The 20,648-nt window shown below is 39.4% G+C and overlaps 3 protein-coding genes across 4 annotated transcripts; 2 read left to right on the forward strand and 1 right to left on the reverse strand.

Annotated features, from left to right (window-relative positions):
• Positions 1-5: 5 nt before the first annotated feature.
• Positions 6-1,248, forward strand: LOC144059429 (lysophosphatidic acid receptor 6). Its single transcript, XM_077578523.1, has one exon. It carries the CDS (start codon positions 6-8, stop codon positions 1,053-1,055), a length of 1,050 nt encoding a protein of 349 aa, XP_077434649.1. The 3' UTR covers positions 1,056-1,248.
• Positions 1,249-4,546: 3,298 nt separating this feature from the next.
• On the reverse strand, positions 4,547-12,895 carry ints11 (integrator complex subunit 11). Its single transcript, XM_077546081.1, has 17 exons — positions 12,689-12,895; positions 12,343-12,440; positions 11,792-11,865; positions 11,491-11,719; positions 11,286-11,384; positions 10,494-10,528; positions 9,329-9,467; positions 9,184-9,248; positions 8,916-9,105; positions 8,464-8,547; positions 8,303-8,392; positions 8,064-8,226; positions 7,870-7,980; positions 7,539-7,600; positions 6,396-6,538; positions 5,982-6,111; positions 4,547-4,910 (listed from the first exon to the last, which is right to left on the reverse strand). The coding sequence occupies exons 1-17, from the start codon at positions 12,714-12,716 to the stop codon at positions 4,848-4,850; spliced, it is 1,803 nt and encodes a 600-aa protein (XP_077402207.1). The 5' UTR covers positions 12,717-12,895; the 3' UTR covers positions 4,547-4,847.
• cptp (ceramide-1-phosphate transfer protein) lies at positions 12,396-16,762 on the forward strand. Of its 2 annotated transcripts, none has more exons than XM_077546104.1 (3): positions 12,396-12,517; positions 13,653-13,828; positions 15,727-16,762. In XM_077546104.1, exons 2-3 carry the CDS (start codon positions 13,695-13,697, stop codon positions 16,247-16,249), a joined length of 657 nt encoding a protein of 218 aa, XP_077402230.1. In that variant the 5' UTR covers positions 12,396-12,517; positions 13,653-13,694; the 3' UTR covers positions 16,250-16,762. The 2 variants fall into 2 exon arrangements, with proteins under 2 accessions (XP_077402230.1, XP_077402219.1); XM_077546093.1 differs by lacking the exon at positions 12,396-12,517 and adding an exon at positions 13,128-13,166 and having other exon boundaries at positions 15,727-16,761.
• The last annotated feature ends 3,886 nt before the right edge of the window (positions 16,763-20,648 follow it).

Consider the following 20,648-nt stretch of genomic DNA (forward strand, 5'->3'; position numbering starts at 1 on the left):
CAGCAATGAGCAACCAAACAGCGGCAGAGTGTCAAGTCCCTCCAGCAGACTATCAGGTCTTCTTGTTCCCAGCCGTCTACATCTTCGCGTTGGTTTTCGGTCTGCCGGGAAACCTGGCCGCCATCTACGTGTTCACCCTCAGGGTCAACCCCCGCACCGCCTTCAGCGTGTACATCAGTAACCTGGCCCTGGCGGATGTGGTCATCCTGTGCACGCTTCCCCTCCGGATCCACTACCACCTCAACGGGAACGATTGGGTGTTTGGCGACGTGGCCTGCCGGATCACGGGGATCCTTTTCTACGCTAACATCTACATGAGCATTTGCTTCATGACGTGCATCTGTGTGGACCGCTACATAGCAACCGTGCATCCGCATGCTTATTTGAAGCTGAGGAGGCCCCGGTACTCGCTGCTCATCAGCACCGTCCTCTGGGCCCTCGCAGGAGTGGCTGTCGTGGCCTTCATCGTCATGGGACCTTTGATGACAAAAGGTAGCAAATCAGGGAGCCACAGCTGCTTTGAGAACTTTGCCGCCCAAGAGTGGAGCTCCCGTTTGTTGCATTACAGCGTCCTCAGCCTCATCTTCTGCTCCCTGTTGCCCTCCGCCATAATCCTGGTGTGCTACCCGCTGGCCGCCAGGCGCATCTCCAGGATCCACACAAAGACGGCCCGGCGAGCCTTGAGGGTCATCTACACCATCTTGGCCATCACGCTCATCTGCTTCCTGCCCAACCACTTGGTGTACTTGCTGCACCTGCTTCGCCGCATGGAGGTCATTCAGAGGTGCCCCCTGGCCAACGGCATCTACAACGCCAGGAGGGTCACCATGGCAATCGTCACCCTCAACACATGCCTGGACCCACTGCTCTACTATGTCACCACCAGCCACTGCACATGTAAGGCCCTGAAGAGGACTTGGTTTAGAGTCCGGAGGCGCCGAGGGGTTTACGCTATCGCAGTGCGGAAAAACGATGTGGTCAGTGCCGGCTCAGCAACAGATGGCGCGACGGCGCTGCACTACCACACGCGGTTGTCACAACATTACTTTCCTTAACTCATTCACTGCCAGCCCAGCTAAAATGGAACGTTGACGTCTATAACCGTCAATGGCAGTCAATGTGTTAAAGACAAAAAGAGTATCGTAAAAAATGATTCAAAATATGAATATAGCTATTTTTAGATCATCAGGATGAATAGTGCATACAAGTTATTGTTGTCTGAAATGGCAGCATTTATGGTCTGGGGCACAGAAATCTTTACCACCTGAACATTTTCTTTACAATAACATGTTGCACTGTATACACCCCTACTAGTCTAAACATGACATTCTGATTAATATTGCATTATGGAATATGAGAAAAGTAGCAAAATCCAATTTATTATTTTTAAATCCATCTCAGAGGGCGACCATTTTGCCACTTGCTGTCAACTGAAAATGACATCACAGTTGCTCAAAGCTCAGGTAACGACCAATCACGGCTCACCAGTTTTCGGAATTTGGTCATGTGGTGCTAGCAAGCTAAGCCGTAATTGGTTGTCATTTTTTTGTCGACAGTTAATAGCAAAATGGCCGCCCTCTGATAAAAACGGGTTTTAAAAGTTTGACATGCGCAGTAACTCTTCTACAATGCAATAATACTTCTAAATTCCAAAACCTTAACTCCCGGACATCACATCCGACTGGTAGCTCAGTCTACATAGATGTATATACATAGACATGATGTCTACATATGTTTATCTTGTTCCTATACACGCAGCATTTTTGTGTTCTGCGTAGACTTTTTAGTGGAATCCTACATTCACTCGCTGTTTTCAGTTAAAAAAGAAAAGAAAATTGTGTCAAATTTTAGATCTAACTGTACCTCTGCAATTTTATAGGTAAGTTAGCCAACATTGGTTGCTAGCTTGCTATCATGCTGACTGTGTGACATTCACTTCGCATGCACCCATCACTACTGCTCTTGTTTAAGGTAGAAAACTTGTCAAATATGACTAAAATGCTAATGTACTAATGTTTTTACGTAGTGATGTGTTTCTCAGTGTGACTGTGTAGTATGAAGATAATGTTAGGGAGTGCCCAAGTTGACCTCACTTAATTGTTACACACGTGCAATTGTGGTGAGAGCAACGGTTAGTGCACTTGTCGTCCTGTACTTAATTTTTTTTTTTTATTGTAATTGTTGTTAAAGCGAATGATGTTTTGACCTTGTGGCGTCGCCGCGTAATACACTTACTTTGTATGCTTATTTTAAACAATGTAAGAATGTGAATTGTTGTCCAGTCCACCAAAGTCAGACAAATGTACCACTACACTATCAGTGAGCCATTGGCGAGTTATTTTATGATTAATTTGACAATTTGTGAGCTATTTTATGATTAGACAACTATGAATGTAGTTGTTTTAGTGGGAGCTCTGGGAAATCAGGAGGCTTTCCAGCTAAATCTGGCAATAATGAACACGAATACTGACGTCAATACTTAACGTTAAAAGTTGAACTAGGTTTCATCTGAATTTGTGAACCCAGGGGGCAATATTGTTTGACCTATTGTACAAAACACAACAGCAAATAACTGTGTTTAGTTATCATTATTTTTTGCTGTGTTTGGTTGGAACGTTATCATTTCTAGCTTAGCTGTTGGTGCGCTTTAGCAATACGACATATTTGAGCAAATGCAATTGCAATATTTTAGTCTGGTTGACAAATGTAATAAGTGCGTGTGGGAGATGAAAAGGGCTCGTTTTAAAGCGACACGCGACTTAAATTTTTTCCCCCTTCATTCTGTGAGGCAGTGTGTATAAACATTAAAAGTGTAAAGATCAATGGCATCTTATTCCCTGAAAACAGCTTTAAGCTGCCAGAATATGAAACCAGAGATGGTTAGGAGTGCCATCTAAATTATGGCAATACTTGACAATGCCATGCGGCATTTTTAATGTTCATACACAGTACGTTATAGAATGAAGGAAATTAAATTTTGAGTCAAGTGTTCCTTTAAAGTCACCTAGCATGTACAAGTTAGAGGTTTGAGTAATGTTTTCACACCTTAAGATAGAAAACAGACTAGGTAGGAAAACCGCAATGAGGAACATGGTAGCTAGACAAACAGGTATCAGATGTTCTGTCGAGCTGAATGTCAGGTTAAGTGCATGGGGGAAAAAGAAGTGTTGTGGCTTGTTTGTGCAGATGCAGAAGAGGAAGTGATTAAGTGAAGGAGCCATCATGTGAGGATGGATCTGGCCAATCAGATGATGACTTGCGGTTAAGACAGGGAAACTTACCGTCTATAGACATTTTCATATCTGGATACTATAAAAGGGTTCAGGGGACGGTAAGCGAGAGTTGGTTAATTCAGCTCTCTTGTGTGTGTTTGTGGACAGGGTGAGTTAATCAGAACCCAGGGACTGTGTTATTCTCCCAGAAAGATTATTGTAATCAATAAATTGTAAAAAGTATTTGACTTGTAATCAAACGAATACGCGGAGGAAAACCAGAAAGAGGTCAAGTTAAATACTAATGAGAGATTTATCAATAAATATTCAACAAGGATGAAATAAACTCCCACACGTTCTTATTATGTGTATGCTACTTCAACAGTTTTTTTTTTCAATATACTGCTTGAGTTATTTGTTGTTGTAATTAGCTAATTGCTGAAATTTGCAGATTTTTTATATTTTTTCAAAAATGTATACTTTGGGGGGGGGGGGGGGGGTTAAACAAATTATTGACCAATGTGGAGTGTTGAAAATGGCTTGCTCTCTTTGATAATGCAATGTTAATGATTGAATAAACATGCCGTTTTGGGGGTCTCGAAATGTGATGATTTTGGAGGTACAAAGTTTTGGCCCTACACCACTGAAATGCAACTGTGTACAGTATGCAAATTCAAATTTGGAGATGAAATGTTTGAAAAAAGATTGATTGACAGATACTGTTAGAGACTCCAATTTCCTCATTTTGGGATTTATTCATGCAGGCTTCTATCAGCTCAAACAATATGACGCCCCTGGGTTTGCAATTTCAGACGAAACGTAGTTTACATTTTTAACGTATTAGCGCAAGTGACCATCTTCTCTTTTTTGCCATCAAACTCTCAAATGCAAACCATGGCCAACAAGGCCCCCAGCGCAGTATACTTTTCATTTTCTTTAGGTGTCCTTCACTATAGAGGTTTATTCTACATTCATACGCTGGATTTTTTTTCCATTTATTTTATTTTTTTTACTTTGTACATCAGAAATGCCTTCAAGTCATGTATGTACATTAAAAAAAAGTTTGATCTACATACAGTAATTCATTAAATTAGCAATACACTTTTCATTTGAGAATTTCACAAAGTACCATTCTTAGGGAAAACAAACAAAAAGAAAGATATGCAGTAAAGCACAGGAAAGTAAAAACTGACTATTGCATTAGATGGAAGCAGAGCTTTGACCCGTCAGCGTACCTCTGGCACTGTAGTTCAAAATAAAGCTTGATAGAATTTCTTACCAACAAGTGATTCAGTTATGAATTAATGTGTATAAATAGAGACAAGTACAGCAAATAGGGTTGTTGCCAACTCTCTGTCCGCTCTTTACTTTCCACTGAATTAACACAGTGAGCAACAATTTTTATTTTTTATTTAGGAGGACACATTCTTCCTAGCAACAGAAGGCTGCACATGACAGGAAAAAAAAGAATCTCAGCAATTCAATAGCTAGCTGACTAAAATTCTGTTTAAGTTGTGAAAAATTGTTAACAAATCACATAATTGTCTGTACACAGATTAACTTGGTGGTTTGGCCCACAAGTTCTTTCATAAAGTCAAAAACAACAACAACCCAAAATGATATTTAGTAATTGAATCAAAGTCCAGATGGGAGCCCTTTTTTCAGCAGAGTTGAAAGGAAGCTTCCAAGGTCTTCATCCTGATGGAAAAGAAATAATTAAGAAAACAGTAAATACATCATTAAGGATTTTAATAAATGACTAAATGTGCCTGGAGTACACAAAGCCACATACTTGGACTCTTTTCAAAATGACTTTTCAACCCAATTGCATGCAGATAGACGACAGTTATCCGTGTGTCCTGTTCAGACAGAACTCAACATGGGACATCACTGTCTGCTGCAGGGTCATACCACCTTCAGATAACGCCAACAAAAAAGCGCGTCACCTCATAGTGAGTCTCGGGTGTTCAACTTCGTGGGTCCATCTCGAATCCCCATTCCGTATAGGGAACTTAAAGCGTGCTACACAAGATACTGACAGTCGGGCCAAATTTGAGCATTTTGCTCATCTCCAGTATACCACACATGACACGAGCAGTAAGCACACAGAGTGTTCCTTGTTGTGGGTGGTTTCTCACATTTAAAAAAATCGGTATGTATGTGTTGCCTGATTTGCACACAAGACAGTGAGCTGGTGGAAGAGGAAGTCAACCAAAAAGTTTTCTTTACACTATTATGTTGAAAGCACCCCCACTAGTCTAAACACGGCATTGTGATTCGTATTACGTTTGTGGAGTATGAATTAAGCAGCAAAAATAACCTTTTTTTTTTTTTTATCCATCTCAGGGGGCGGCCATTTTGCCACTTACACTCGACTGAAAATGACATCACAGTTGCTCAGGGCTCAGGTAATGACCAATCACAGCTCACGTATTTTCTGAGTTTGGTCATATGATGTTCGCTGAGCCCTGATTGGTCGTCACCTGCTGAGCAACTGTGGTGTTATTTTTAGTCGACAGCAATTGGCAATATGCCGCTTCCTGAGATGGATAGAAACAACCGTCATTTTCTGCTTTATTCATATTTCATGAACGCAATATTAATCAGAATACCGTGCTTAAACTAATGGGGGTGCTTCAAACATTGTAAAGAAAATATTTGCTTGACATCCCCTTTAAATGGGCAGGTGTGAAAGGGGCTACTGTCAAAGCCCTGCTGCTCTTGGTGAGTCTTGCACTTTCATGTCTTACATGCCTGAAAGTAGTTTACCTGATAACTCCAGGAAAGCAGGATGACCTTTGTGTTGCCTTCCTCTGGTGAAGATGACACTTTGATGACGATGGACTCCACCATGACCGTGCCATCGGGAAGGTGCTGGATGGCGTAGCCCTTTAAGACACTGCAGTGGGGAAAAAGATTCATACAGTGTGCAAGTTAAAGCTTCTCCGGCTAATGTAGCTTAGCATAGTTTGCTCCCTGCAGACAAAGTGGTCGCTTATCACTAAGCTGTGATTGAGTGCGAGTGTAAAAGTGACAAAATTATTTGGGGAAATGTATATGAAAAGATAAAGCAACCACATGCAACAGTTGCAGCTGGATTTTTTTTTCACGTCCACTGCCAGCGGGCCATTGGAGCAGCCATCAACGGTTCCAATAAAAAAGTAGAAATACCTTCTCACTCACCTCTTGAGGTGTGTGTATATTCTTCGAAGCGTGTCAGGGTCACTGTGCGGGTCGTGGAGCTGCACACGACACGTGAATCTCAGCTGATGCTCGTTGAGTCCGAGCTCCTTCAGTGCTTGTTCTGAGGATACCAGCTTGAGACTCTGTGAAAGCATAAAATATTGTCAGAGAAACTTTCACAATATAATGATAGCCACTAAAAGGGGTTTAGTTGAGTTAGTTTAGTTGCAGAGCTGAATCTTTGATCATGATGGCTGACACACCACAAATTTGGCAGGAGGAGCTATTTCCAGCTTGAAAAACTATAGAATATAGCCATTAAACTCACATTAATACACATTTAAAGAAGGAGGCTATTTTTCCGCCAGAGGTCTTCCAAGTAACAAGCACAGACCGGAAACATGTAAGTTGCCGTACTATTGCACCGAAATGCTGCTGTGCGTATGGTCCACTGAAACCCGTCAAAACTATTTTTTTTTTAAATTTCTTTTGGGGAAAATGGGTTTGATTCTAGTCTCAAAATTGGAAAATTATTATTTTTTCTTCTGTTTCCTACCACATGACATTGTTCAGCATTTTTTGTAATACAGTATTCGTTTACGAAAGTGCGGTTTTATAGCTTACTGCACGCTAGTGGAGCAAATGAAAGATGAGGTTGATTTTAAAAAGTGGGGATACCTTCTGCTGACCAGGGTGTAGAACTCCTTTTTTCATTTAAGAAATGTAAGCTCTCTCTGACGACTCCACAAAGGTTGTTTTAACAAAGAAAGATAAAAAAGATATGTGTATATATATATATATATATATATATAAACTCACAACCTGCAAAAAAAGTTAAATTTATAGGGTTGAAAAAAATGAATGGATACTTTATACTAATGACAAGCAAAAAGCAAAAATAAATGAATAGAAATTACAGACTGTCCATATGAGGCCATGAACAAGCTGAAAAAGTACTCAAATTAAACCAGGCATGTGGGTAAATTTGTCACTATTGTTGTTACACTGCCTTCATTATGATGTAGCGCAGTTGTACACAACCACTGTATACTATCAACACATTAATACCTCTCACGCTGCCCATAATTATCCGAGTACAGGCAGAATATCATCATGATGCAGGTGGGCTATATTCAAACTTACATTATCTTTCATGATGAGGGTTCCGTGCATGATGCGAGGTTTTTTGGGATCCGGTAAAGGCCCTGAAACAACACAATCCACATTACACAATGCTTAGCTGATGAACACCTTGCAAGTGAAATTGTCTGACTTGCTGGTCTTGCTTTTTGTAACTATTATTCCAAAAAAAAGGACCTATCAGCAAAGGAGTTGACAGAAGAATATCAGAAGAGGAGAAGAATACACACACTACAGTTACATGAAATAAGCACTCATATTCATAGCTCCAGACTGCCCCGAAATGGTTAATTCATCTACCATTAAATTAGCAGTTCATACAAACAAGACTCACCTCCTAGTGCCATTTCCCTCTTGAGAAGGTTGAGTGACATATCAACTGGAACTTTGGGATTTGTAGTCACTGTAGTAGTCTCACCGTTAGCCGGCATGTAACAGTCGATACCTGCCGTGGGTACAGCAGACAACGTACGTCTCACGTGAGGCTCCAAGGCTAGCAAACATGTGGAGTGGACGATATCCACTCACTGAACTCCTGCTCGATCTTGCCCTTGAGGAACTCCATCTTGACCGCTTCGCCGTGCACCAGCAGCATGTTGCGAGGTTCGGCCATGCGAATGAGCTGCATGATGCCCTTGGCGTCAGCGTGGGCGCTAAAGGACATGTACTCCACCTGCAGCTTGACGTCCAACTACGAGCATCCCGGTGCAGTGTTCAGTCAAGGTCAGGTGAAGATCACATGACACCACAGAAAGCGAATTACTTACTGTTGCTCTGCCCTCCATTTCCAGTTTCCGCTGTCCATTCAGGATCTTGTGTCCAATTGTTCCTTGTACACAGTAGCCTGGCATGATGACCTGCAGAGGTGAGAAGATGTCTTTGCACATCAATTGTGTCACATCTTTTTATTTTTTTGAAAGACACCCACCATGTTCTTCTCATTGCCGGCCCATTTCTTGAAGATTTGCAACGACTGTCCGGCGTGCAGCATTCCTGGGGTCGCAAACACCACCTGCCAATGTGCCCACACTGCTTTAACTTCTTCACTGTTTTCATTAAAGCTACTGGGTGCGGAAAATTCCATTTCAAATCAATACTGCCACCTGTGGCCAAAAATTAAACTGAATTTCCTTCTTCGCAGAACCAGCACGCTCATGACGTCACAGCCGCAGACATAGGGCTGCAAATTCGAACCTGATTTTCGTCTGAGTACCCATTGTGAACAGCTAAGGTGCTAATCTACTATTTAAAAAATGTTTCAGTCATAAATGGTCAAATATAAAGGCTATTGCAAAGATAGTTTCGGCCAAATTGTTACAGAGAGCAGCTTTAAGCAGACAACGCCTTGGCAGTAAAACAAAAGAAAAAGAAAACACTCACCATTGGTCCTGGGTTGTCGGCATACGAGCGGTCAAAGGCTTTGATGTGCTTGAATTCAAACATGTTCCTCTGCACAAATGTTTTCCTGATCTTCTGGTTGGTCCATGTGATGAATAGCTTGTAGTAATGATTGGCTTTCTCAGTCAGCCCCGTGGAGAAGTAGATGGGAGCCTTCAAGTTCATTCTCTCCCTATCAGAGAAAGCTAATTAGCATATCAACATAAAATGTTCAGTGAAAAAAGGTACCTTTTCTCACAGTGCAATTTACCAAAACGTTTCCAAAAGGATGCAAAGTTCCTGGGCTCTTCCGAGGGCAAACACTGGGATGAGAACCTGGACAAAATAATAATGGGTTTGTCGAATCTTATGAAAAATGACAGAACACTAAACTTTCACATGAATACAAACAGTACTTTTCCTCCTCGTTCTATAGATTCGTGCACTTTCTTCAGGAAGTCTCTCTCTCTGCACCTCTTGGAGTCCCGTATGGTGGTGGCATAAGTTGACTCTGAGATGAGAATGTCTGGACGGCACTTGTCGATCCAAGCGGCACTGCCAACATGCAATACAACAACGAAAGAACAAACAAAACACAAAAGTGATGTGGTGTGTATATATATACACCTGCATACCGAGTTTAATTCTGATCAAAACACAACCAACCCTTGAGATTGCATGACCTTTCTAAAATAATGGCCTTTAACTTGACATAAATTATTTTTTGTCTTAATTAAACTAAAATTGCCTACATCCTCAGTTGAACATATAATGAATATTTATGAATGTTTTTAATTATAAATAAATAAAATATACTCAGCAATTGGTTCAGTTTTTTGTGTTTTCTGGAAAAAAGAAAAAGAAAAAATGACTTAAGCCATTATTTTAAGAATGTGACGATTGGTTTACTAGCCATCTCCCTCCATCTTCAGAAGATATGCTGCCAGTATGAATAAGATGCTTTCAAAACATATATTTCTTTGCACGTTATGACCTTTTACATTTACATTAACATTTTGGAAAACCTCAACCAAGGTTTTTTTTTTGCTTTCTCCTCTCATAAATCACAGTAAATATTAGAACATCCATTCATCTTCTTTACCGCTTATCCTCACAGGCATCACAAGTTCAAACAATTATGTAATGCTGGTCAACAGGCAATTTATTTGGATTAAAACAATGAAATAATTTAAATAGAAATAATCTGTTCTAGGTCAAAGTTGACAATAATAATGGAAAAAAAAATAGAACACACAACGCCAAGTGAGCTGCATGTGTGCTAAACACTTTCATCCCACATCCTTTTGCGCATGCACCATCAAAGATTTGGGTGGTCGACACATTTTTGGTTCAATGTTGTAATAGTAAGTGGTTAACTTATTTTTATGCTTGTATGAGAATTTTTTTTTTGTCTGTACTGTTTCTGTTTGTACTGTTTGTGTACTGTACAATGAGATGGGAGAAATTCATTATTTTCAAAAGGGGAAACATTTCTATTAAATTATCCAATTCGTAGGTCGACCACTGTAGATGTTGTCAAATCTAAAATAAAATAAGACATACCTAGAGTAGTTAACTTACCCTAAATGTCTGTCTGGTGTCATGTTGTAGTCACCCTAAATGAGACAAGACAGTTATTCCAAGATGATGCTTCTTGTTAGACTGGTTTCCAGCCAGGATTTCAAATTAACAACACTGTGGTGATACTGGGGTCTAAATAAATTAGTAACTTTCTGTCTATTGTTCCTCTTCATTTGCCTCTTTTTAGCTTTGTGATTCAAACAAATGCAATGGAAGTGCAAGGACACTGGTGTGTATGTTGCTGCTTTGCTAGCCATGAAAATACAAATTACTACTTTCCTGTTAGCCATTTAAGCATCACTGGGTGCCTTGAAAGGTGCTGCAGTAAACTACCGCCATTCGCAAGGGGTAGGGATCGAGGCCTGCCCCAGATAGCAGAAACAGACAGTAACTGACCCCTCCTCCTAAAAAGGCTTAAAAATGAATATAGTGTTTGAACTAAAAGACCACGATCCCAAAACATTAGAATTTTCAGACACATCTTACATTACCCTTAAAAATAAACGGCTTCAAGAAGATTTAATGTCGGAAATATGAACCACAAGCGGTTGTGTATGTTGCCTTTTTTCAACCCATAAAAATACTAATTGTCAAGCAATAACGACACCTCTTGTATGTTTTTTTTAGCTTGAGAGAGCAAAATCATTCACATTCAGCTAAAACTCCCCGTAACTTCATCCTCTAACAACCTGAGCTAAACTTTGCTTTTTTTCCAATACGAAGAGGTGAAGGCGGTGTTTCACTGTATATAAATGTAAGCTATTATAACTACTATTAAAAGTTCACACTCACAGTGTAGACCACTGACTCCGAGCCCACTTTGATCTGCACCATGGCAGCACCCAGAACATGGCCGGCGTAGTATGCCTTGATCTCCAGTTCATCATCCACCTGCATGGACACACACGCACACGCACAAAGATATCTCAATTTAAAAGAAAAGATGATCAACAGATGACATGGCAGGGTTCTAGTAGGACAAACAACAAGAGCCCACCTGGACAGTTTGGTGCAGGTTCAGTGGGATGACTTTCTTCATGCAATCCTTGATCATCTGTGAGGTGAAGAAGTTGGTCTCTCCCTTCTTGTCCACAGAGATCTTGCGAAAGTCCTCCAGCAAGATGGGGCAGATGGCCTTGGTGGGATGCGTCATGTAGATGGGCCCGTCGTAGCCCACCATCTCGCTCATATAGGGAAGAGCGCCACAGTGGTCCAAATGGAAATGGCTAACAAGAGCAGAAACTTCTTTATATAAGCTGTCTACGAGCGATGAATGTGTTAGAGCTGTTTGAACCAACCTGATGATCACACAATCCAAATAGTCTGTCAGTCGCCCATTCTGAATGATGTACGAGAAGTCTGGGAAGCGTCTCTGGAAAAACAACATAGCTTTATTTTCAACAAAGAGAATATAAACAAACAACCATTCACCCACTTACGGTGCCATGAAATGTATTTGCACCTTTCTGATCCACATTTTTAATATTTATCACATTTGGATATTATTGAACATCAAGGAAATATAAATATTTAAGACAGCCCAAGTAAAAGTTTTATTTTATTTTAATATTCAACAGGCCTTAACGGTTGCCTGACCTAAAATTAATTGTTGAGAAAGACCTTTTAATCAAATAAAAAGTTCTCCTTTTAGTAATAGCATTTTTCCGCATTCAATTTCTGATAAGACTGGAAGATAAGGTCAGTTTTATTTTGTTGACTATTAATTCAGACTCCCCCAAAAGGATTTTAGCTGTGACGTTACATGCCATGTACTGTATGTAAATGATATGTTGTATCAATAAAATGTAATTACATTTGTTTAGTCAAAAGTGTTTTGGCAAGAACTCACATCATCATTGAATCCCATGTGCATGCCGCAGTCCAGCATGATGTTTTTGCCTCCGATGGAGACGATGATGCAGCTGCGTCCAACATCCTGTCCAGCACCTTGGAAAAACAAGACACAAGAAGAACGTTACAAACAACAACAACAACAAAACAAGACATAATGGAACTGTAGTTTGGTGAGTTGTTAGCATCCCGGCTAACAACCTCTGCTGGACATCCATGGATCGATACTTTTAGTTATTTGAGACTGCAATCCCAGACAAAGTTCTGCCTTAGTATCTTCATGTTGTATGTATGTACGAAACGTGACAGAGCCTTCGCGTGTGCTAGCTAGCAAGTAAACTCACCCAGTGGTGTTACTTTTATTTCAGGCATTTTATCGCCCGTTTCTTTTCAGTTAAGTAACCAGCGCGATCCGAACTTCTGATTATGAGCACATACTCATTTAAAGTGAACTGTTTAATGTCTCAAGAATTACAATTCTTATGTGTAATTGTGTATATTTCGCTCATGTAGAGTCAAGCAACACAAAGACAGTAACACAGTAACAGAATCCGGGCTTGATTTCGCAATAATGTGTACTATAGTTTTATATCGCTAAATCAATCATGTATAAATGTGAGTGAATGTATCAAATGCGACAATTAAGACAAATAAGTAAGTCTTAATATATGTTCATACATGACAAAGCATATATTACATGTTTAGTTCTACGTTAATCTGACGGTACTTTTATTTTGACCACATTATATTTCCTGTATTATCCGGCGCGCGTCTGCGCTGTAGGATTTCGACCCGGAAACACGCTTCAAATTGGATTGACAGGTAATGTTTTACTTTATTGCGTGGTAACGTAACATGTATTAACTCATATCGCAATTTAATAATGTGTATGTGTAAGTCTTGAGGTAGCGTCAGTAGCATCAGATGCATGGGTGACTGCGAAGTTTTACATGGATGGAAATATGTGTTACTGTATACGTAGAATCGTCCGGACTTTCTGCTGGCAAACGGTCTTATTATATTGAATATGACAGATAGACACTGTCGATTTTGTTGTTGTCTTGAATTTGTGCTGCTGAGCAATCTTTTGGCCTCACCTATGTGGTCGTGAGAGATTAGCAAGAGTGCACTGTCTAGGAAATAATCAATTTTCACCTGTACTTCCTGGGCTCAAATTTAGCCTCAACTCAGTTTGTGAATAAGTTGAGACGAAATCATTATTTCAGTATTGATACTTTTTGTGACATTTTTGTTTTGTTGTAAGCCATGAGATTTTTGAATGTGTCTTGTTGTCTTGTCTCAATAAAGCTTGGCAAACACTGGACTAGTAGACAGTACCTCCTCCCCACAATGGCTGATTCTGTGACGTCAGATGATCCAAAGTTCTGCTTTGAGGAGGTTCTGAGCACTTTCAAAGTGTGTTTGTCTGAAGACAAAGCTGTCATTCTGGAAAACTACGTGTCTGGTTGGCGAGGTCTTATAAAGTAAGTATAAACCCTCAGGCTTCGTTCGATCTTACTACCCGCTTAGCTTGTTTGTGGCTATTTTTGGTCACTCTAGTTTTTCTGCACAATGTGTAGGTTGGGAAAACTAAAAAATGACATTGTAATGCATTCTCACTACTACCTTTTTTCTTGGGTTGCTAATACTTGCAGTGCAGTCTTTCTGTCATGAGAAATGGAAGCTTCCACTCCTTAAGTTAAATCTTCTCTCCATGTTCAGCAGAGGGTCGCTTAATAAATTTGGACCACTGGAATGCAGTAAATCACGGATCCCCAAACTTTTTTTGTTTTTTTGTATTAGGGACCAGTTTCAGTCATGTAAATTTTTTACTGACCGGGTAGAAAGTAAAAACAACAATCTTTGTCAGTTCAGAGCACCTTAATGCCGACGAGCTGCTCACACAGACGTGAATGTAACTGACATACTATGGCATGTGCTTTGTTGTAGTTAACTTTAACTTCGTTTTGTAAAACACAGTTAAACTCGGGTGACGGCAGCTAAAGAGGATATTTGCGATTACCCCCCCCCCCCCCCACACACACACACTTTTTTTTCATATTTGTTTAAACACTTATTATGAATTGGCAGTGGTAAATGATCTGGAAAAAAAACATTTTTTTTTCTGAACCCATCTTGTACTTCCGTGCCCGAAAAACAACAACCAATCAGAGACAGAAGGCGTGACTTACTAGGTGTCAGTTTTTTGTCAGGCTGTCAATGGTACACATCTGCGTCCTCACGCGGACCTGTTGACCTTGTTACTCTAGAAAAGCATTTCATTTGTAATGGAGTGTTACTATATCGCTAAAGGTTTAAAGGTTTGCTGCTGGGGCATGCCGAGCACTATTACCTTGTTGTCAACATCAGTCGATTTATCCACTTGAGTTGTGGACCACGGTGACTCATCTATCCCTTCGTAAACTGCACCTCACCGAGCTCTGCTTTCCCATCAATTCGTCTTGTTATGTCTGCTACCTTTTCTAAATGGCAAAATCAATAATCCCTAAAAGTGAAGGTAAAAAAAGTAAGTATGACCCTCTTTTCTTCAAGAAAAAGCACCCCATGCAGTCAGTTTTGCTTTTGGCTTTTTTTATTTTTTTTATTCAATGCTTAGCGTGTGTCACTGATGCATGAAATGGTGTGTTAAAGAGGTCATAAGGCAAGGGGGAAGTTAGTCTTTTCAAAAATAAAAACCCTACAAGACAACTGCAAAAAAACGAACTTTTTCTTTAACTCATTCACTGCCATTGACGGCTATAGACGTAAAAAATTCATTTGAACTATTTCCATTAGTTTCACATTTTTTCCCACTTTTTTAACAAGAGTATGAAAACCTAGAAAAAAAATATAGTATATTTAGAACAGATATAAAATTCATGATTAATTGTGCGTTAACTCGTGAAGTCATGTGATTGATTACAATAAAACATTTTAATCGCCTGACGCCCCTAATAAAAAAAAGAAGAAAAGATTATAAAAAATTAGGGGCGTCAGGTGATAATTAATTAATTAATGGCATGACTTCAATAGTCATTCACGAGTAATCACAAATTTGATATCTGTTCTAAATGTACAATAAAAAAAATTCTAGGTTTTCATACTCTTAATAAAAGTGGGAAAAAAATGTGAAACTAATCGAAATAGTTCAAATGAATTTTTGACGTCTATAGCCGTCAATGGCAGTGAATGAGCTAACCACAATTGGGGTTTTTTTGCGGCTTGATCGACAGCCCGGTGGTGGTTGTAGCCCTTAAACGCCTTTCAGAAGCTAAGAATATGACATGAAATTGCTCCCTTATTCCCAAATGGATTGAAAACATTGATAAATTCAGCTTCCACATTTGACGACATTGACTTGTTCATTGTGTATCTTTGGCAGGTTTTTGAACAGCTTGGGGTCCGTTTTTGGCTTCATTTCCAAGGATGCCAACAATAAGATCCAGATCCTGGTGAATTTGATCAAAGGCGATACACACTCTCACTACAGGACCGTGCAGTCCATGGTCCGATACGAGCTGGACAACGGACTAGTGGACATCGACAAGCGAGGAAGCCATCCTGAATCGGGCACTCGCACTCTTCTGAGGCTGCATCGTGCGCTCAGGTGGCTGGAACTCTTCCTGGAGCGGCTGAGGGTCAGCACCGAGGACAGCAAGACGTCCGCCATGTGCGCCGAGGCCTACAACGAGTCCCTCGCGCACTACCACCCGTGGGTGGTGCGCAAGGCGGCGGGCTTGGCCTTCTGCGTGCTACCCGGTCGCCCCGCCTTCTTTGAGGTGATGAACGTGGGCCCCCCGGAGCAAGTGGCGGCCGTCCTGGGGGAAGCCGTGCCGCTCATTTCCGAAGTGTACCAGATCACAGAGGAACTTTATGCCAAGAACAACCTGCTCGACTTGCCATAGAAACATGACGACTGGTGACTATTGCTCGGGATTGTGCAATAGCTGCATGGTGGAAACACGCGTTCATTTCTACTGCAATCACTTTTTTTTTTAATGTGAACTTAAATTGATATCTGGTGGAAGGTTGAAGACTAAAAGCTGCTCATGTTCACCATAACTGCAAAATAGTTTCTAACTTATCATGTGGAAATGTGCAGCTGAGGATTTTCATATCAAATATGCTGGTTTAGCTCAATTGTAGGAAATATTCTGGGAGGTTTGTTGCAGTTGTGGAATAAATACACACACGTATTTACAATGACGTACATTTAATGTTGCTCCACTAATGTCAGTACATTTGTGTCATCAGTTGATTGTAGAAAGCAAGTTCGACCAAATGTTTGTAATGTTTTGTGTAGTAGATGTAAAGATAAAAAGCTTGAAGGAAAAAAAGAATAGCATGGATTCTCATGTTAAATTCTTTACTATGTGTAATCATTCCATTCAAATAAAAAAAAACTTACTAAAATGTAATTGTGCACATAAAACATAATAGAAAATTACTGTACGGGCTAAATTATTCCACATTTTTTAAATGTAATTAACCGCAGTAACAATGGGGTATTTTATATTTTGCTGATTAATTTAGCTCTTGATTTTTTTTTTGTATTTCTTGTAGAAAAAGTAAATTTTATTATTTATAGTAATTGTAATATAATTATATGGAGCAGCAGCGTTTTGGCCACAAATTAGTATTTTATTTTCATGTGCACATATCTGTAGCCACAAGTTATTTTTTTCCTCCCCCATGCACAGCCTGCCGTTATCTGGGGGAGTATTTAATTTATTTGTGCTTTACGTTCACGATTTTGCCATTCTTTGGCCAAATTCAGTTACAATTTATAAGCACTTTAAAATAAATCACGCGTGTGCTGTTTCTCATCCTTTCATGAGCAGCGACGAGACTGTCCAACTCCAAACTGTAAATGGCTCAAGGCGTATGGAGGACCAAAGCTGCCAAAATTCAAAAATAAATGACTAAATGAATTAATAAATGACTCCAAGTGAAAATAAAATTGGATATAAAAAATATAATTTGAAAATTAAATTAAAAAAAATATATAAATAGAAATAAAAACAGCTATCTATCTATCTATATATATATATATATATATATATATATATATATATACACATACATACATACATGAGTGAATCGAATCAGAAAAAAAACTAAATTGAATCAAACTGGACTCTTGTGAATCAATTGAAGTTAGAGTCGGTACGCAGCTCTAATAGATACCTACAAAAACACTAGATGGTTTGTGCGTGCTCGGAGGATCTTGGGATAAGGGCTGCTTGAGCATTCATAACACTGTCAATGGAGCACAGACATTCAAATAGCTATATATTGCTCAACTCTCAAATTCTCAACAGAGTGTCATTTTTCTTGTTAAGGATGATTTAAAAATTTATTGTGACTTAAAATTAAAAACTGTGATTTAAAAATTCTGCCTGAATCATAGCCACGTTAATAAGGATTAGAATTTAAAAAAAAAAAAAAAGTTTTTATATCCGTCAAGGATTCAAGTATTTAAGTAGATAAATCATCCAACTTGCCACCAGCTACATCACAGCACAGCACACCAGAGCCGGTGGATTCCCCAGAATTTTTAAATCACAGTTTTTAATTTTAAGTCACAATAAATTTCTAAATCATCCTTAACAAGAAAAATGACACTCTGTTAAGAATTTGAGAGTTGAGCAATATATAGCTATTTGAATGTCTGTGCTCCATTGACAGTGTTATGAATGCTCAAGCAGCCCTGTCCCAAGATCCTCCGAGCACGCACAAACAATCTAGTGTTTTTGTAGGTATCTATTAGAGCTGCGTACCGACTCTAACTTCCCCAATTGATTCACAAGAGTCCAGTTTGATTCAATTTAGTTTTTTTTCTGATTCGATTCACTTAACTCTTTGACTGCCAGACGTTTTCAGAAACGGGATGTCGCCAGTGCCAGCCGATTTAAGCATTTTGACTGATCTTTCAAGGTCCACAGAAAATTATGTTTGGACTATGGAAACACACATACTACCAAATGAAAGATTGGACTCTCATCTTTCATCAGAAAAAAGTTTGTTTCTACCTTATTCCGTTTTTCAATAATCAACAATAGAAAATGGTTAGTTTCACCTCTGTTTTGAAACAAACGTCTTTTAACGTCTTTGGCACTCCTCCATAGGATTTTACTTAACGTTATTTAACGTTTTTGGCAGTCTTAACAATAATTCATTAGGGAACATAAATTCTTCTTAAATGTCAAGGACATGAAAAAAACGCCACAAATATTAAATTCCAAAGTAAATTTTACCACGTTATTCATCACTTTAGCATTACGCAAAAATTGACATCGGTAAGGATGACATGAAAATATTTTTAAAATTCTAATTCAATAATTGTAAATATAAACTAAAAAGATTCTGAATTGTCTAAAAGTGCAATAAATCAGGTATTTTATAAATGTAAAGTAAGAAAATATTTTTCAATTCATGTGAACAGTAATTTCACGAAAACTAAGATTAAAAAAAAGGGCCTTAAAAAATTATATTTTCTTAAGAATTTATGGGAAAAGGAGATATTAAAATAATCAATTCATGGTTTTATGAATTGAAAATGAAAATCAATTCGATTTTTTTATATATATTTTTAAACCCAGCCCCAGTATCTATGGTAAAAAAACTGTCCTCCAGACCAGACGGTGACGGAGCTAATAGGCCACGCCCCCTTATAAAGGGGCAAAGCTCTGATGCATGCAGTTGTGGTGACACCTGTTTAATTAAACCCAACAAAGGCCTACACTAATAATACAAAAAAAAAAGTCTCCTTGTCTTTTACACACACGCTATGAACGACGGTGCAGTTGTGTGACATTAACAGAGGGTGTGAAGACAGGTGGTTGCCATGACAACCTGACTGCCATAGCAACCACAATGACGCCAGAACTGAGGCGCTTCCTGTGGAAAGTGGGAGCAGATGAATAATTTGAAAATGGAAGCAAAGAAACAAACAACATTGCTGATTGAAGTGCTGGACGGATTTAACGAAACCAAAGTCCAAAGGTGTGGCAATTAAGTCGTGACATGTGCCGCCCGATGCCAGCCTATCATCATGCGGTCAAAAAGGGTCACGTGGGTCCGGCCGTGATCCCCAGGGCACTTTGACTGTGGACAGTGCAGAGGCCATGTTTGGGAGCCGGTACGGTGAGGTTTCCATTACAAACATGGATGTGCCGCGCAGGCGCTTCCTGGACCTGGACCTGGATCTGACTGGTCCAGTATGGCATCCATCGAGTCACGACAGATCAGGACAAGAGGCTGATTTACGTGCTCAATTTCCTGATCCTTATTAAGTCTTCGACTTATGCAAAAACGGAACATTTGCATCATTAATTTGCCAGATGTGCCATTGCTGCCTAAAATATTTGATGCGGCTGTAGAACATTGTTTACTGAACAAACTATTCACTTTAAAAACATGAACCTGAAGTCCCTTTGTTTTATAGTGTCACATTTCTGCATAGAAAATCAGATCTTTCAAAAATAAAAGTGACCTAAGTGAGAAGCACAATTTGGAGAGCAAATACAATTTTGTAGCTGTAAAATATATTCATCATGTAAGAAATAAATCTTGAAATATGTCATGACATTAGGATATTCTGTTCTTTCGAGATGCAGCTGTATTTTTGTTAAAGAGTTCATTTTGTTAGGTATGAAGGCAGCTCAAATTTTGTGCCAGGCGTATTTCCACCCAAAATATTCCGAATGGTACGACCTCAGATGTGTTTGGCTTTGCAATCAGATATGGTTCAAAATAATTCAGTTCAAATTATCTTTGAGATTTCACATCAGCTCATGCTGTGGCCGAGCCACTTTACAAAGGCCAAAAGCGCATTGTGCTGGTGTTACGCTCCCGTTACATATGCCATCTTATTTACGGATGTGCTATGACAATATAGAATATCTAATGTTTTAGTTAAAGAAAAACTACGCAAAACGAATGCTGATTATTTGGAGTCTCAGCTTTGTCTAATTGGGCCACTGAACTGTTTTGAACCTCAAAGGACAGGTGAACAAAAGATTGGACATGTGACATGGAAAGGAGTTTTTGTTTGTTTACTTTCACTATACAAGTAAAGGTCTGTTGTCACTTATACATTTGTGACCTGCATATGGACAGATGGGTAACTTCAGTGTTTGCATGCTTGGGAGGAACAAAGACAAGCTTAAGCTTGATGCCTGGAGATCGTTTGGGTGTGCCATTTTTTGGGGAGATTGCAGTTACTTTGACATTCGCTGTATACTTGACCAGAATAAAATCTTTCCCAACTAATAAGAATGTGTCAGAAAGTTTTTTTCATCC

This window comes from Vanacampus margaritifer, chromosome 1, assembly GCF_051991255.1.
Source record: "Vanacampus margaritifer isolate UIUO_Vmar chromosome 1, RoL_Vmar_1.0, whole genome shotgun sequence".
Taxonomy (NCBI): Eukaryota; Metazoa; Chordata; class Actinopteri; order Syngnathiformes; family Syngnathidae; genus Vanacampus; species Vanacampus margaritifer.